Source organism: Lissotriton vulgaris, unplaced genomic scaffold, assembly GCF_964263255.1.
Source record: "Lissotriton vulgaris unplaced genomic scaffold, aLisVul1.2 SCAFFOLD_8726, whole genome shotgun sequence".
In the NCBI taxonomy this organism is placed as follows: domain Eukaryota; kingdom Metazoa; phylum Chordata; class Amphibia; order Caudata; family Salamandridae; genus Lissotriton; species Lissotriton vulgaris.
Window position 1 is genome coordinate 38,835 of NW_028242687.1, and position 18,781 is coordinate 57,615.

The window sequence follows — 18,781 nt, forward strand, 5'->3', positions numbered from 1 at the left end:
ATTCACAGGTCAAACATCCTTGCTGAGTTAATTTGCAACATTGTAAGATAAACTTTTGAACCTTAGAGTTCAGTTAGGAGGGAGTTGCTATGGTAACAGATAGAAAGGTTTGAGAGGGGGATGGGTGTTGGTTTGAAAATAGTGAGGGAAGAGTTTTCATTGGTTGAATTAAGGCATATGTGTACAAAGATAGAGATTTTCTATGCCAGTCTTGGTTTCAGTGTATTGAGAGCACACCTTTTCCTCTGCTAAAGAAAAATTGGTGTGTGTGTCTGACACTGTTTTCAATCTCCAAAAGCATTTCTAAAGGTAAGTAATGATTCATTTAATTTAGATAGAGATTTATTTTCTCTATGGAGAATATTTGGAAGCAGATAGTTATGTTTTAGAAGTGAAATTGTATGTTAGTATATAAGTCCTGCGCAGTGTTTTTTACATGTTATTTAAAAATCGATTTTGGGTGCAAATGAATGGTATTTTTATTTGGCCTTTTTTATGATTGCCATGTGCAGTTGATGCATGACTTTAAACATGGGTAATAAGTGATGCACTGGTGGCGCCAGGCTTTTATAAATGAGGCCCTGATTTTGTTTGATGAGATTGAGTGGTTTTAGTTAGGTTCTGTGCAGTGTTTCTTACATGTTATTGAAAAATCGATTTTTGGGTGCAATTGATTGGTATATGTATTTGGCCCTTATTTATGAATGCCATGTGCAGCTGATGCATGACTTTAAACATGGGTAATAAGTGACGCACTGGTGGCGCAAGGCTTTCATAAATAAGGCCCTGACTTTGTTTGATGATATTGAGTGGTTGTACTTAGGTTCTGTGCAGTGTTCCTTACATGTTATTTAAAAATCGATTTTTGGGTGCAATTGATTGGTATATGTATTTGGCCCTTATTTATGAATGCCATGTGCAGCTGATGCATGACTTTAAACATGGGTAATAAGTGACGCACTGGTGGCGCAAGGCTTTCATAAATAAGGCCCTGACTTTGTTTGATGATATTGATTGGTTGTACATAGGTTCTGCGCCGTGTTCCTTACATGTTATTGAAAAATCGATTTTTGGGTGCAATTGATTAGTATATGTATTTTGCCCTAATTTATGATTGCCATGTGCAACTGATGCATGACTTTAAACATGGGTAATAAGTGACGCACTGGTGGCGCAAGGCTTTCATAAATAAGGCCTGACTTTGTTTGATGATATTGAGTGGTTGTACTTAGGTTCTGTGCAGTGTTCCTTACATGTTATTCAAAAATCGATTTTTGGGTGCAATTGATTGGTATATGTATTTGGTCCTTATTTATGATTGCCATGTGCAGCTGATGCATGACTTTAAACATGGGTAATAAGTGACGCACTGGTGGCGCAAGGCTTTCATAAATAAGGCCCTGACTTTGTTTGATGATATTGATTGGTTGTACTTAGGTTCTGCGCCGTGTTCCTTACATGTTATTGAAAAATCGATTTTTGGGTGCAATTGATTAGTATATGTATTTTGCCCTAATTTATGATTGCCATGTGCAACTGATGCATGACTTTAAACATGGGTAATAAGTGACGCACTGGTGGCGCAAGGCTTTCATAAATAAGGCCTGACTTTGTTTGATGATATTGAGTGGTTGTACTTAGGTTCTGTGCAGTGTTCCTTACATGTTATTCAAAAATCGATTTTTGGGTGCAATTGATTGGTATATGTATTTGGCCCTTATTTATGATTGCCATGTGCAGCTGATGCATGACTTTAAACATGGGTAATAAGTGACGCACTGGTGGTGCAAGGCTTTCATAAATAAGGCTCTGACTTTGTTTGATGATATTGATTGGTTGTACATAGGTTCTGCACAGTGCTTCTTACATGTTAAACAAAAATCGATTTTTGGGTGCAATTGATTGGTATATGTATTTGGCCCTTATTTATGAATGCCATGTGCAGCTGATGCATGACTTTAAACATGGGTAATACGTGACGCACTGGTGGCGCAAGGCTTTCATAAATAAGGCCCTGACTTTGTTTGATGATATTGATTGGTTGTACTTAGGTTCTGTGCAGTGTTCCTTACATGTTATTCAAAAATCGATTTTTGGGTGCAATTGATTGGTATATGTATTTTGCCCTAATTTATGATTGCCATGTGCAGCTGATGCATGACTTTAAACATGGGTAATAAGTGACGCACTGGTGGCGCAAGGCTTTCATAAATAAGGCCTGACTTTGTTTGATGATATTGAGTGGTTGTACTTAGGTTCTGTGCAGTGTTCCTTACATGTTATTCAAAAATCGATTTTTGGGTGCAATTGATTGGTATATGTATTTGGCCCTTATTTATGAATGCCATGTGCAGCTGATGCATGACTTTAAACATGGGTAATAAGTGACGCACTGGTGGCGCAAGGCTTTCATAAATAAGACCCTGACTTTGTTTGATGATATTGAGTGGTTGTACTTAGGTTCTGTGCAGAGTTCCTTACATGTTATTCAAAATTCGATTTTTGGGTGCAATTGATTGGTATATGTATTTGGCCCTTATTTATGAATGCCATGTGCAGCTGATGCATGACTTTAAACATGGGTAATAAGTGACGCACTGGTGGCGCAAGGCTTTCATAAATAAGGCCCTGACTTTGTTTGATGATATTGATTGGTTGTACATAGGTTCTGCGCCGTGTTCCTTACATGTTATTGAAAAATCGATTTTTGGGTGCAATTGATTAGTATATGTATTTTGCCCTAATTTATGATTGCCATGTGCAACTGATGCATGACTTTAAACATGGGTAATAAGTGACGCACTGGTGGCGCAAGGCTTTCATAAATAAGGCCTGACTTTGTTTGATGATATTGAGTAGTTGTACTTAGGTTCTGTGCAGTGTTCCTTACATGTTATTCAAAAATCGATTTTTGGGTGCAATTGATTGGTATATGTATTTGGCCCTTATTTATGATTGCCATGTGCAGCTGATGCATGACTTTAAACATGGGTAATAAGTGACGCACTGGTGGTGCAAGGCTTTCATAAATAAGGCTCTGACTTTGTTTGATGATATTGATTGGTTGTACATAGGTTCTGCACAGTGCTTCTTACATGTTAAACAAAAATCGATTTTTGGGTGCAATTGATTGGTATATGTATTTGGTCCTTATTTATGATTGCCATGTGCAGCTGATGCATGACTTTAAACATGGGTAATAAGTGACGCACTGGTGGCGCAAGGCTTTCATAAATAAGGCTCTGACTTTGTTTGATGATATTGATTGGTTGTACATAGGTTCTGCACAGTGCTTCTTACATGTTATTGAAAAATCGATTTTTGGGTGCAATTGATTGGTATATGTATTTGGCCCTTATTTATGAATGCCATGTGCAGCTGATGCATGACTTTAAACATGGGTAATAAGTGACGCACTGGTGGCGCAAGGCTTTCATAAATAAGGCCCTGACTTTGTTTGATGATATTGATTGGTTGTACTTAGGTTCTGCGCCGTGTTTCTTACATGTTATTGTAAAATTGATTTTTGGGTGCAATTGATTAGTATATGTATTTTGCCCTAATTTATGATTGCCATGTGCAACTGATGCATGACTTTAAACATGGGTAATAAGTGACGCACTGGTGGCGCAAGGCTTTCATAAATAAGGCCTGACTTTGTTTGATGATATTGAGTGGTTGTACTTAGGTTCTGTGCAGTGTTCCTTACATGTTATTCAAAAATCGATTTTGGGGTGCAATTGATTGGTATATGTATTTGGCACTTATTTATGATTGCCATGTGCAGCTGATGCATGACTTTAAACATGGGTAATAAGTGACGCACTGGTGGCGCAAGGCTTTCATAAATAAGGCTCTGACTTTGTTTGATGATATTGATTGGTTGTACATAGGTTCTGCACAGTGTTTCTTACATGTTATTCAAAAATCGATTTTTGGGTGCAATTGATTGGTATATGTATTTGGCCCTTATTTATGATTGCCATGTGCAGCTGATGCATGACTTTAAACATGGGTAATAAGTGACGCACTGGTGGCGCAAGGCTTTCATAAATAAGGCCCTGACTTTATTTGATGATATTGATTGGTTGTACATAGGTTCTGCGCAGTGTTTCTTACATGTTATTCAAAAATCGATTTTTGGGTGCAATTGATTGGTATATGTATTTGGCCCTTATTTATGATTGCCATGTGCAGCCGATGCAAGACTTTAAACATGGGTAATAAGTGACGCACTGGTGGCGCAAGGCCTTTATAAATCAGACCCTGACTTTGTTTGATGATATTGAGTGGTTGTACTTAGGTTTTGCGCAGTGTTTCTTACATGTTATTGAAAAATCGATTTTTGGGTGCAATTGATTGGTATTTGCATTTGGCCCTTATTTATGAATGGCATGTGCAGCTGATGCTTGACTTTAAACATGGGTAATAAGTGACGCACTGGTGGCGCAAGGCCTTTAAAAATAAAGCCATGAGTTGCTATTGTATAAACTTAAATATGTTGCAATTTATTGTTTATATTGTTTGCTTTTTAACATTACTTTGTTGTTTGCTAATAGTGGTCTTTCATGTGTTTTTTTAACAGAACAACAGATTCAAATCAACTTCTGAAAAGCAAGCAAAAATGCCTTCAAGGCAAAGAAATATCAAAAATACCATACGGAAAAGGAGAACATCAACAACAGAGTTTATGGAATCCTCTTCAACAACTACTTCAAAAAACACCAGAAAAGCTTCTGGTAAGCCAATTAAGTCTTTTCTTCGTAACATATGTCGTAGGAAAAAAAATGAAATTGCTAATGTGAATATACAGAAAAAGTCAACAAATCTAAAAAGGAAAGAGAAGCCCACAAAAAATGTTTCCATTGGACCAGGAGAGAAGAGAATGGTTAGCAATAGAAGAGTAAATGTTTTTAGGGACATTCGTAGGCGAATGTTTCGCAATAGGGTAGTTTTAAATTTGCTAAAAAATGAAAAGAAAATTAAACTAAAAGCTGCTTTTTACAAGAAAAAGAAAAGTGTAGAAAAGATTGTTGATCAGGCTTTTGAAGTTAAGAAAAAATTATTTATTTTAATAATCAATAGAATTAGGATACTTAATAAGGCAATGGATGTTTTCAAATCGAACAGTAGATGGAAAAGAATTATTAATCGGAGTAATTTTTGTGAAGTATTTTCTGGTGAATGGATGCATAGTTCAAGTTCTGAGCCTTTTTTTAATGAGGAGAGTTACTTTCAGGAAAATGATTTGGTGCATGCGGTTGACACCAGTGGTCGTGCCTATGAGGTGAAAGATAGTTGTGTGATGGAAAAAGAGAAACTTGTACCTAGAGATGCAGAAGAGGTGTTAGCTGATGAAGTTTTAGGGAGACGTACTAAGGGTCCAGTGTACACATGGAAATGCAGTAGTATTTGTAGTGTGCGACAGGAATCAATTGATTTGCTTCGAAATTTCTTACGTACATATAGTAAAAAAAGTCTCAAACAAAAAATGAAGATCCTGCAAGAGTTAGATCCTTGCAGAGTGAGAGAAAGCACAGGTTTGCAAGGGCATTCACTAGCATGTCTTTCTAGAAAAGTTTGTCGGAGTGTTTTTCATCATTTTAGGATGTTAGCAGTGCATCATAATAACGTAAGGAAATTAGTGAGGAAGTTGTATTATGCAAAAAGTCCTGCACTTAAGCTTAAACAGTTAAATAGTGCTCTTTTGCATGGATCTGAAGTGGATGTGAAGACTATTTGTGAAGAAATTGAGTTTTGTTATTTTGGGAACAAAGAGGACAGTGTAGAAATAGATATAGTAATGGATGGTAATGCAGAAGATAATGGACAAATTTCAAGTATTGAAAAGTTTGATGAGGAAATTATCAAGTTTAAGGTGAAATCAAGTGAGAGGCCTAATGTAACTTGTGTGTGTTGTCGACGGACTCATTATAAAATTCAGACTAGGTTAGTTGATTTATATGCAAAAAGTGAATTGGAAAATAATAGTGAATGGGAGGATTTTGTAAGTTATTTGTTGGTGGAGAATTCTTTTGATTTGAGTTTGGATCAGCGTATTTGCACTTATTGTTTGAAAAAATTAAATGAAAATAGAATGCCTGCAAGAGCAGTTTATAATAATCTTCAGTTGATAGATATTCCTTCTGAATTGATGGATCTAAATACTTATGAATCTATTTTGATTCAATGTGTCCATCCTTTTCAGGCTATTGTACGCATGGAGCCTAAGACAGGGAAATTGCCTCCATCAGATTTACTGAGAGGATTAAAGGGAAGAGTTGTTTATTTGCCTCTAGATGTAAAGAAAAATATTAATACAATTGGTGTAGAAAGAGCAGAAGAAGATCCTTTAGTTATTCTAGTTAATGGGGTTCCAACAAAGAGTAAGAAAATTTGGCAAGATTTAGTGGATGTTAAAAAAGTCAAGAAGGCAACGTTGTATTTAGTTAAAAACAATGAGTACTACAAACATGTAAGTGTTGGAGTTGAGGAAACAGCTACAGAAGAAGATAGTGATTCTTCAGTTGGTCAAATTGAAAAAGTTGATGTGTCTAGAACTGAAGAAATATATGAACATTATACTGTTCATCCTTTGCATTCCAAAGAAGTAATGGGAAATGCAATTGACTTGTTTCAAATGAAGGCAGCAAAAGGAAGTCCCATTAGTGTATGGGAAGAAAGTTTGGAAGCTCGTTGTTTTCCACAATTATTTCCAACAGGTTGTGGTGGACGATATGATGATCGACCAGTTCAAATTCCTGCAGCTGAATACCGGACTCTAAGATTATATGCAGAAGATCCAAGGTTTCGTCAATGCATTCCATATTTATTTCATCTACTGTTTGAAAGTGATTTGTCTGGGCTTTCTTATGCAGTTAATCATATATTAAAAAGTGGACCTCATTTGCAAAATGTATGTGCAAGGGACTTTATGGAGAAAGTTAATCTGCAAGACAGTATTTTGGAATCTCAGCTAATCAATCTCATGGCATGTCAACGTGGAACCAATGAGTATTGGTTTCGTCGTCATGGAGAATTGAAATGTATGCTAAGAAACTTAGGAACTCCTACATGGTTCCTCACTCTTAGCTGTGCTGAGTATGCATGGGACGATTTACTTCAATTTCTACGAGAGGCAAATGAAAACATACCAAATATAGAATTGAAAACACCAGGAGAACTGTGTTCTTTAGATCCAGTGAATGTTTGCAGATATTTTAATCATAGATTTGAAGCTATGATGTCTTTTATTACCAACAAAAAAAATCCTCCCCTTGGAGAGGTTTTGGATTTCTTTTGGAGGAAGGAATATCAAGCGAGAGGTGCTCCTCATATACATATGTTGTTGTGGATTAAAGATGCACCCAAATTTGGAACAGATTCAGATGAAACAGTGATGAGTTTCATTGAAGAGTATTCAACATGTGCTGTTCCAAAATCTACTGAAGAAAACAATTTAAGGCAACAAGTTTTACGTTTTCAATCTCATCGTTGTGGAAAGTACTGTCGTCGAAAATTTAAAAACAAGGAAAAGTACTACACGAAATGTCGTTTTGCATTTCCTCGACCAGTGATTTCTAAGGGAAGAGTAAATAATTTGATGTCATCTCTACGACATACTGTGACGAGAAAATCTCCCAAAAACACATATAATTTGAAAAGAAATGAAGAATCTAAGTACATCAACGATTACAACCCAGTGATTTTGTCCATGTGGAATGCTAACATGGATATTCAGTTCGTTGCTGACAACTCTATTGCTGTGGCTCGATATGTGACATCTTACATCACCAAAAAAGAAAAGACAGAACTGAAGGAAATGTGGGAGGACATTTCACATGAAAAGAGTCTAAGCAAGAAATTATACAGTTTCAGTCTGAAGATGTTGTCGCATCGAGAAATTGGAGCATATGAATGTTCTGATCGGTTATCATCAGCAAGTCTCTATGCCAAATCAAGAACAATCATTTGGGTGAGTCTTGGTCTTGCTGCCACACGAAACCGAGTTTTGAAATCTGTACAAGAAATTGAATATTTGGCGGAAAAAGAACCAAACAGTACAGATATTTTGAAGACAAATATGTTGGATACATACTATCCAAATAGAAGTACTCACCTTGAGAACACATGTTTGTATGAAGTTCTTCAAAACTACAGTTATAAGAGGAACATCACAGAAGATATCAATAATGGAAAATATGCACTCATTGGCTATGAAGGATGTCTAGTGAAGCAGAAAAAAGGCCATTTGATTAATCATCGAAAATTGAGTTGTGAAGTTCCAGACAAAAGAGAATTTTACTACTTAGCTCTTTTGCAACTCTTTAAGCCATGGCGTACAGAAGAGGAACTACTTGGAGATTTTCTCTGTTATGAAGACTCTTTTAATGCAACTAAGGATACCATAGAATGTCCTATTTTTCTAAATTATCTGCAAATGTTGAATGAAGAAATGGAGCAAGAAACCACAATTGCTGAAGAGATAGCTAAAAACAGTTCTCAAGATAGTCAGAGTTCTACTTCATTGAGCCAGGATCCACTAGGAGGACCAATTATCCAAAATGAAGCTGCCACTGCCATGGATGAGGTGGAAAGAGCTATGGAACAAGCTCAAGAGGATGGAGTTAACTTAGAAGATTTGGTAACGCAACTAAACATTGAGCAGAAAAAGATATATGATGAAGTCACAGAGCAGATTGAACATGGATTCAGACATGAGAAAAAAGAGTGCTCATGTATATTATTTGACCCTGTCCGACTGTATGTAAGTGGAGAAGCGGGGACAGGAAAAAGTTTTCTAATTAAAGCCGTTGCAAGTTATCTGCAGAAAAGGACTGATTCACCACTGTCTTGTGTTGTAACTGCTCCAACTGGTCTGGCAGCACATAACATTAAAGGGATTACTCTACATCGTTTATTGATGCTGCCAGTTGAACATGATAATAAATTGCATTACAACAAGCTATCTGGAGATGCGTGTTCTGAAGTTTCAAGAGTCTTGAAGAAAATGAAACTTCTTATCATAGATGAAGTAAGCATGGTCTCAAATCTAATGCTTGCTTTTGTGCATTTGAGAATGCAAGAAATTCTTAAAACAGACTATGATGTGTTATTTGGAGGAAAACACATTATTGTTTTTGGAGATCTATTGCAGTTGACTCCAGTAAAAGGACAACCAGTGTTTAAAATGCTCACGCATGAAGATACCAGGAAGTCCCTTGGAAGCATTGGAAATGTTAATATATGGCTAAATTTTAAATATGCTGAACTGCTTCAAAATATGCGACAGGCCAAGGATGAAGATTATAAAAATATTCTACAAGATGTAAGAATTGGAAAAATGACTGAGAAAGGGAAAAAAGCTTTGCATAGTCGATTAATTTCAAATTTGTATCCAAATGACAACATTCTTCCAGAGAATATTTTTAAAAAAATGACTGAGAAGAAATCTGGGATATGTTTGATGCCAACTCTGCAAGAATGTTCCATCTTCAACCAAAAAATGTTAGACTTAGAAAATGAAGAGATTGTGAAACTAGAAGCAATAGATAAAATAGAGCATATGGGTGCAACAATTGTTTTGTCAGAAAATTTGAAAATTAAATTGCATTCATTGGAGAAAAGTATTTCAAAAACAGCTGGTTTTGAAAAGACTCTGAATGTGTGTTTAAATTGTCGTATCATTTTGAGAAGGAATTTAAATGTTGAAAGCGGTCTGGTAAATGGAGCAATGGGTTATGTTGTTGATTTTGTGAATTACAGAAATAGAGATGGAATTGAATTTTTAAAAATAAAATTTGATGGCATTGAACAAGTACAACAAATAAGTCGTTGTTCTGCTAGATTTTTACTTGTAAAAGACTTATATGTTCGCCGAAAACAGTTTCCTGTTTGTTTGGCGTATGCAGTGACAATTCATAAATCTCAAGGTTTAAGTGTAGATAGTGCATTGGTGAACATTGGAAGATCTGTGTTTAAAGAGGGTATGGCATATGTGGCATTATCTCGAGTCAGAACTTTATCAGGATTGTATTTGATTGCGTGTGATGAGACAAAGATTTCTGCAGATCTAGATTGTGTTAAAGAATACAATAGGTTAAGAAGAGAGTATGCTCCACATTTGCCTCAATATCCTCTGTTTGAAAAACGTGTGGTAGGCCGAAAAAGAAGAAATGAGGATAATTGTAGTGAGGTAGTTGCAAAAAGACAAAAAGTAGAGAAAACTGTAATTGAAAACAGGAAGAAAAAGAATTGTGGAGAAAATGTTGTTGGCTTTCAGTTTGAAAACAGTTCTGGTGTCAACTGCTATGCTAATGTAGTGGTTAATGTTGTTTTTTTTCTTAAAAGTTTACAAGAACAGATTGTTGAAAATCGGGATCAAAGATTGTGTGGTTTATTGAATTCTGTGTTTCAGAAATGTAGCAGTGTTACAGCACAAATAGAAAGTGTAACAGAAATTCGAAATATTTTAGATTTGTGTTCTGGTCAAGATAAATTTTCACAGAACATTCAGCAGGATTGTCAGGAATTTTTAATGTATATGTTTGGTGTTTTGGAAGATGAAGGTGTAGATGTAGATAATCTTTTCAGTCTTTCTTATCAATGGCAGCATGACTGCCACAATTGTAGTTTATCAAGTACTACTACAATAGACACTGAAAGATTTATATATTTGACTTTACCAGACTGTAAATCAGTGTCTTTTAAAAATCTAGTTAAAGCAGCAGATCATAATATGGTGTGTACCCAATGTAACTGTACAATGCTGTCCACATTATTTATACAAAGGTATGGGCAGTATATCATTTTAGTTTTCCAACGATGTAGACCTGATGGAACTAAATTGACAACTTCTATCAAAAATTTTGTGGCTTCTCAGTTATCAATTTCTGGAAGGACCTTTACAACTGAAGCTATTATTTATCATGATGGACCTTCGACCACCTCAGGACATTATACATGCTACTTAAAATCTGAAAATGGATGGAGTTACTGCAATGATTCTCATTTAACTTATAAACAACGTTTGCCTTATGACTCTACAAATTCTTATCTAGTGTTTTTAAAACCAAAGTTTTAGTAAAGGGAATTGGCCTTTGAGGACGGGAATAGTTAATAAAAGTTAGTTAGTTAGTTAGTTAATCTAATATTTGAAATTATTTATCTCATGTAGATACTTTAAGTGGATCTCAAAGTAAAAAATACTGATATATCTGACACAAATTGGCCGTGAGGAAAATGTAAGATATGATGTTGTTAGATCTTTTTTCATAGGAAGTTGATGAAATCGAAGTTATAGAGCACAGGAGACTTTTTTCACCAAAAGGATCTTCACTATCTGCAATCTCATGTAAATACTTTAAGTGGATCTCAAAGTAAAAAATACCGATATATCTGACACAAATTGGCCGTGAGGATTGTGTATGGTATGATGTTTTTAGATCTTTTTTCATAGGAAGTCGATGAAATGGAACTTATAAGGAACAGCAGACTTTTTTTCTACCAAAAGGACCTTCACTATCTTCTACTTGGCCTCATGGAAAAGTAAGTGAATCAAAGATTAGTGTACATATATGAGATGTATGTTTGAATGGGTTTTTTTAAACACAATCTTTTAGATTGTGTTTTTTTTTCCCCGCTGTTATATGATGAAGACTTTGAACTCACTAATTTAAGTGGAATTCAATATATTCTGAGAACAGCAAAAATAAATAATGTAACATATTGTAGAAGTTATTGTGTTGTTTGCTTTATGTAATTTATATTGTGTTCACATTATTATGCACTCATTTTCTTCTTCACCCTTATTTACCTCTCTTTACTAATTTACACTCTTTTTTCATTGCTGTTTCTTTACTGTACTTCATTCACAACTTCTTAATGTAATAAGAACTATCTGCATTTCCTCAGTTCCTTCCACCACTTTTTATCTTTTTTATATTCTCTTAGTACCACTGCTTTAGTTTCCTAACCCTCTTTCTCTTTCTCCATTTTTTTTTCTTTCACACTCATTGTACTGTAGTTCAGTTAGTTCTTCCTTTTGTCTTTCTGTGTACTTACTCTCTCACTCCTGTTTTATCCATCGTTCTATACTAACTTCATTCCTTTCATCCCTTCACTCTGTGACTTCACTTCACTCACTCTCAATCATCTTCTATTCCTCTATTTTATTTATAGTTTATCAATCTGACTTCTCTCTTTTTCAATCATTTTTCTTTTAGTTTCTTATCTTTACTCATTTTGTTTTGATATTTTACATTCTTTTAGTATCTTTTTTACCTTTAGGAATTTGATCTCCAACTATTTCTTTTTCCTTTTTTTTTCTTTCTACATTACTTTCTTTCTGTTTTTGTATCCTTTACTATTGCTTCATTTCTAAGTAAACTTTTGTAGATTTTTAAACCTCATGAACTATTTCTTCTATTTTAATATACATTTTTATGTAATTATAACATGTTTTTTCCTTTATCTTTCACAGATACAAATTTGCATAGATTATATGGTAAGTGTGTTTGTAAAATGTTTTTTGTTATCACCTTTTGTTTTATTTTCACTATTTTTCTGTCACCCTACCGCACACCTATTTCCTTACTTTGCTTCCCTCACTTATTCTTTTGTTGCATGTTTACTTCCGACCACATTCAATTTCTTTCAGTACTTCTGCCTATGCACACTCCTTCACTTACCTTTTTTACTGGTTCACTTAGTCCCTTTGTGACAGTCCTTCTTTTACTCTCTCTCTTCTTTCTGTCTATTACTCCCCATGTGTTACCCTTATTCACTTACATGTACCCTCTTTCACCCCTCTTTACTTATATTCACTGATATTTACTTTCCCTCAATCACTGCTATTCTTTTCCTCTGATTCCGTCACTACCTGACATTCCCATACTTAACTGTCCTTCTTTTTACTTTCAACATCCATTTACATTCTCCCTTAACCTCTGCTTTAGTCTTCTTCCTATTTCTTCTTTCTTTTGCTCCATTACTCATTTTTCTTTTCTCAGTTACTTCCTTTTACAGTTTTTATCTGTCTTACTATCTATTACACAGTCCCTCCTTCATTTTTTTTTCTTTTTTTTTGTTAGTGCGCTGACGGTACGCGCACCAGTGCGCGCACCGAAAGCGCACCAAAGTGAAATATAAAAAAAAAATATTTTAAATTAAAAATATTATCGCAATATACATTATAGTGTTCATTTTTACAAAAACATACTTTAGCAATTCACTAAAAAACACATAGGTATGAGTATGAATAAAAAGTTAGGAATTAGCATTAAAAAAACCTATGAAATTCACTGAAAAAACCATAGGTTTCACACCAGTTATAGTTAGGAATTAGCATTTAAAAAACCTATGAAATTCACTGAAAAAACCATAGGTTTCACACCAGTTATAGTTAGGAATTGGCATTTAAAAAACCTATTAAATTCACTGAAAAAACCATAGGTTTCACACCAGTTATAGTTAGCTGGAAATTTTACTGATATAAAACCATTGAAATTCCCACGTTATAGTTAGTCGGACTCACTATAACTTGCGCGTGCAATGCACTGCTGATGACGTCACATATTACATCACTCATGACATGGTCAGTGACATCACTCATGACATCACTGATGACACCATCCTTGTGACACAGTGACAGACCTCCTCTCAGTGTAAAGTAACCCTTGAGACACATATTCAAAAATAGAAACTGAAATTTTTAAAAAATGGACATACCTATATCAGTTACAACAAGCAATTCTGTACTTCCACTATCTATATACTCATCCACTCATTCACCAACAGTTCTATATAGTCACTCATACATATACTCACTCATCATATGAAGAGATACACCTATACATTCTGTTACACACCGACATTCATCCAAAAGTTATTCACACACATATTCACACGTGCAAATAAACTATTGAACAACCATTTATTTGAAAATAGAGTTATACACACACTTCCACCTTACTTCTATTGAAAATTACACATATTTATTCTCTTAAACAATCACTTATAGAAACACATACTTATTTAAACAGGAAATCTTACAATCTCTTACTCTCACATATACTCAGTTATATACATCAATATTCATATATACTAGATTAAAACATATGTAGTTACTGATAAAGACACTAGTGAGACAGTCATTCACTCACTAACAAACACATATAGACACTCATCCACCCATACAGTCCTGTACATATGCTGTCTTCAAAACACATACAAACAAAGAGTCAGTCACTCATGCATCTATGTGCTAAGTAATACCTCCACCAAACCATATAGACACTCATACTAATACTAATAAAAATATCAAATAACCCATATACATACGCATGTAGCTACTTATCAACACATGTAGCCACTTATACACAAAGTGAAACACTAATATATGTATTTAAATATTTAAACATAACTCACTAATATTTATTTTTCAGAAAGACACATATTCACTGGATGGTGTCATCAGTGATGTCATGAGTGATGTCACTGACCATGTCATGAGTGATGTAATATGTGACGTCATCAGCAGTGCATTGCACGCGCAAGTTATAGTGAGTCCGACTAACTATAACGTGGGAATTTCAATGGTTTTATATCAGTAAAATTTCCAGCTAACTATAACTGGTGTGAAACCTATGGTTTTTTCAGTGAATATATATATAGTTAGGATTAATTCCCTATGGGATTTCTGAAAATTCTATGTCTAATACCTTTGGCGTTTGTGGACGGAATCGGCTGAAATTTTCAGAAAAATGGCACATTTTGTTTCTGAGCAGCCCCTGAAAATTTGGTGGGGTTTCGTCAAGGGGGGGCCGAGAAAAAAGGGGGGTCCCAAAACGCGTTTTTCCCATTCATTTTTCCATAGGGCCTTTGGCCTCACTTTTAGCTCGAACGGCTGAATGGATTTGCACGAAACTTGGCAAAATTGTAGGGACTGTTAGCCCGATGTGCCTTTGCTAGGTCTCAATATATGTGCTTCAGTGGATTTTGAGAAATTAACGTTTAAATCAAGATATATATCTGTAACAGCGCTCCGGGCAGCGATCCGGTCCGCTTACTTTTCGCTTATCGGAACTTTGCACGCAGAAAGCTGATTGGCTCTCCGGTGTCTGTCAACATTCTAAACAGTCCGGAGCGGCCGCCATCTTGTCTCTCGGTAGGATCGAGAGAGAAGAAGAGGTGAAAAACGAAAGGGGAATTTAATGAAAGGGGGCAAGGTATCCCCCTCTTGACCCCCTAGGAATGTTGTTGGGGTTATTAAAGGGTCCCGTGGGGAAAATAAAAAAAAAATGATTTTTCACGGTAGAAGCGCTTCACGGGCCGCGAACTGGTAGCGAAACGGGAATTCGCCATTTTGTGCTTCGTTAAATAAATTACTAGGTATAAGTGGGTGCGGGAGACGTATCCTAATCCCCTATGTTTCCTGAGGGTGGCTGAGGAGGCTGATATATGTTGATACATCTCTTCCAGCGGCTGTGCGTGAGCTTTTTTTTTTTTTTGCTGCGTGACAGTCCGGAGCGGCCGCCATCTTGTCTCTCGGTAGGATCGAGAGAGAAGAAAAGGTGAAAAACTAAGGGGGAATTTAATGAAAGGGGGCAAGGTATCCCCCTCTTGACCCCCTAGGAATGTTGTTGGGGTTATTAAAGGGTCCCGTGGGGAAAATAAAAAAAAAATGATTTTTCACGGTAGAAGCGCTTCACGGGCCGCGAACTGGGCCGCAAACTGGTAGCGAAACGGGAATTCGCCATTTTGTGCTTCGTTAATTAAAGTACTAGGTATAAGGGGGTGCGGGAGACGTATCCTAATCCCCTATGTTTCCTGAGGGTGGCTGAGGAGGCTGATATATGTTGATACATCTCTTCCAGCGGCTGCGCCATCTTGCCTTTTTTCGAATGCCACAATTTTGTCGTGTACGGCAGCCATTTTAGATGCCAGGCTGGTCCCAGGCTATCACCTAACCCTGCGGATGTAGTTTATGGCCCCAGCTGTAGAGAATTCAGACATGCCAATCCTCCTGATTCAGGCGTGTGACTACTGTTTCAGTGCTAGTCTCCCGCCTCCCGATTTCTGCAAGCAAAAACCCGGGGGCATATTACGAACAACTAGCGATAATTTTTGTCTCTAACTTGTTTAGAGACAAAAATTATCGCCGCACATCGGCGATTTTTATCGCAGATAAACCTTGCTATTATCGCAGAAAAGTCAGCGATATTCATGTATTATCGACCTAATGCTCTTAGCCATGTTATCCACCTCCCATTGGATAACATGGCTAAGAACTGCTCAGGGCAGGTGTTAGATTTTGGAGATATTCGCGCTTAGCGCGAATATCTCCAAAAGTTGGTAATAGAAGGTAGCGATGTTAGGGACTGTTTCTAGTCGCTAACATCTTGGCACGCCACTTTGCATGTCATTAGTGATAAGTATCACTGACATGCAAAGCGGGGCCCAAGATGGTCGCAATCTCCTTTTAGCTGTCACTAACTGGTGTTAGCGACAGCTTGGTAATAGGGAGATAATTTTATCTCCGCTTTCAAGGCTTTTAAAGCCAAAAAAGCGGAGATAAACCCCCTTGATAATATGCCCCACGATTCCTTGGGGGTTTCAGCTGACAGGGCTTGGTATTGGGTTACATGGTAATTTTTCCAGGAAACGTCAGAGGGTCGATGCAGGGGTTCTAGAAGAGGTGATAAACCATTTAAGCCTCATGAACAAGCGCATGGTCTTTTAAAGATTTGTGAAGTACTCGGAGCGGCGGTGTGTGTGTGTGCCCTCTTTCAGGAGCGGGCGGGGGGGCACTGCCAGCAACTTGCCAGGTCAGGTAGTGTTCAACACGTGCATCACCCTTTCTCTGCTTGCTATTGCGCTCCATGCTTCGGAAAGGTAAGAAAAAGAACGTGCATTTGAGTTTGAAATGTCCGATCCTGCAGCAGCACACTTCCAAAGCCCACACATGACAATAACCCGATTCAAGGCCCCATTCACCCGTTTTAAAAAAAATAGATAACACTCCAACAAAGTAAGGTTATAAAACTTTATTAACTACTAACTTTAACGAACGGAACAAAAACTAAAAACATTTAAACATTTCTCAACACAAAAAGCAACAATGGTTAGAAGCTGTCTTTTGTGCGAATAGTCCCAAGGCAGCACAACGTGCAGAGTTCTGGACGGCACCCAGGTGATGTCGCCTGGGTGCCGCACTGGTTTAGGGATCCTACAATGCAGCACAGAAAAACAGCGTGGGGCGTCCCGGGTGGTGCGGGGGGAGGCCTCGTCAGTAGCGGTCTGTGTCCAGTGTCACATGGCTGACACAACATGTACGACAGGCACCCAGGTGATGTCCAGTAAACTGCCGCACTGGTTTTGGTATCCTACAATGCTGCTCCGAAAATTGGCGTGCGGCGGCCCGGGGGGGGGGCGTGGGGGAGCCGGCGTGAACGGGCCTCCCCAGGTGGCGGCCATCTAGCTGAGTTGCGCCCGCTCTTGCGGCTACAGCGTCTCGCTCACCATGTTGTTGAGTTGCTCCCACTCTTGCAGTGCAGCGATAGGCGGCTGCCACATGGCTCTTAAAATGGCGGACGGCTCCTCGGTTTTAGGCCTGGTCCACTGAAATGGCCCTGGGACACTTTGGAACTCGGACGCTTGCCTGCTAGGGCTTGGGCTCCATTCTCGAAAAAAGCGTTCCCTCAGCCGTGAAGATTGTATAAAAGTCTTGGGGGCCCCCGACTCCCGCAGGCTTCCGGTGGGGAGCGGCTGCCATGATTGCTCGCGGAATGACCACGACGGAGCCACGAGATGGTGGTGCTCTCATGCTGACGCCAGCTTCAGTCTGAATGATCCAGAAACAAGGTGGGGCTTTCATCGTTTGGGAAAAAAAAATGTTCTAAACCAATGAAAAGTGTTATTTTTAGGTCATATGACCAAGCCTTCCATCTTTAGGAAACCAAAAGTAAAATGAACCAATGAAAAGTTTTATAAACAAGTCACATGACCTGTTATGCGGCATAGGGCTACAAAAAGCGTAGAAAATCCGTTGGCACGTGAGGCGGCGTCAGTAGCGGACCGATGTGCGAATAGGCCGAAGGCAGCACAACGGGCCGAGATCCGGATGGTACCGAGGTGGTGTCCAGCAAATTGCCGCACTGGTGTGGCCATCCTACAATGCTGCGCCGAAAGACGGCGTGTCCAGCTGAGTTGCGGTCACTGTTGCGGTACAGTGACTCGAACGCGCCGAGATCCGGATGGCACCGAGGTGGTGTCCAGCAAATTGCCGCACTGGTGTGGCCATCCTACAATGCTGCGCCGAAAGACGGCGTGTCCAGCTGAATTGCGGTCACTGTTGCGGTACAGTGACTCGAACGCGCCGAGATCCGGATGGCACCGAGGTGGTGTCCAGGAAATTGCCGCACTGGTGTGGCCATCCTACAATGCTGCGCCGAAAGACGGCGTGTCCAGCTGAGTTGCGGTCACTGTTGCGGTACAGTGAGTCGAACGCGCCGAGATCTGGATGGCCCCGATGTTGTGTCCAGCAAGTTGCCGCACTGGTGTGGCCATCCTACAATGCTGCGCCGAAAGTCGGCGTGGGGTGCCCCGTTGGCTTATGAGGTGATGTCAGTAGTGGACCGATGTGTGAATAGGTCGGAACCAGCACAAGGCACCAAGATCCGAATGGCAAGTCCTGGATGTTGAGTGCCTCAGTTGAGAGTTCTGAGCAGTGCTTGTAAGACTGTCTGAAGCTTATTTGCACCTGCTGCAGCTTCACTAGGTC

At 38.2% G+C, this 18,781-nt stretch overlaps 1 protein-coding gene across 1 annotated transcript; it reads left to right on the top strand.

Moving 5' to 3' along the window:
* Positions 1–204: 204 nt before the first annotated feature.
* LOC147668869 (uncharacterized) lies at positions 205–8,230 on the top strand (the record flags this gene model as incomplete). The annotated part of the gene is made up of 2 exons (XM_086948385.1): positions 205–309; positions 4,586–8,230. A coding segment is annotated over exon 2 (3,606 nt), but the record flags the coding sequence as incomplete, so codon positions are not given.
* Between the last annotated feature and the right edge of the window lie 10,551 nt (positions 8,231–18,781).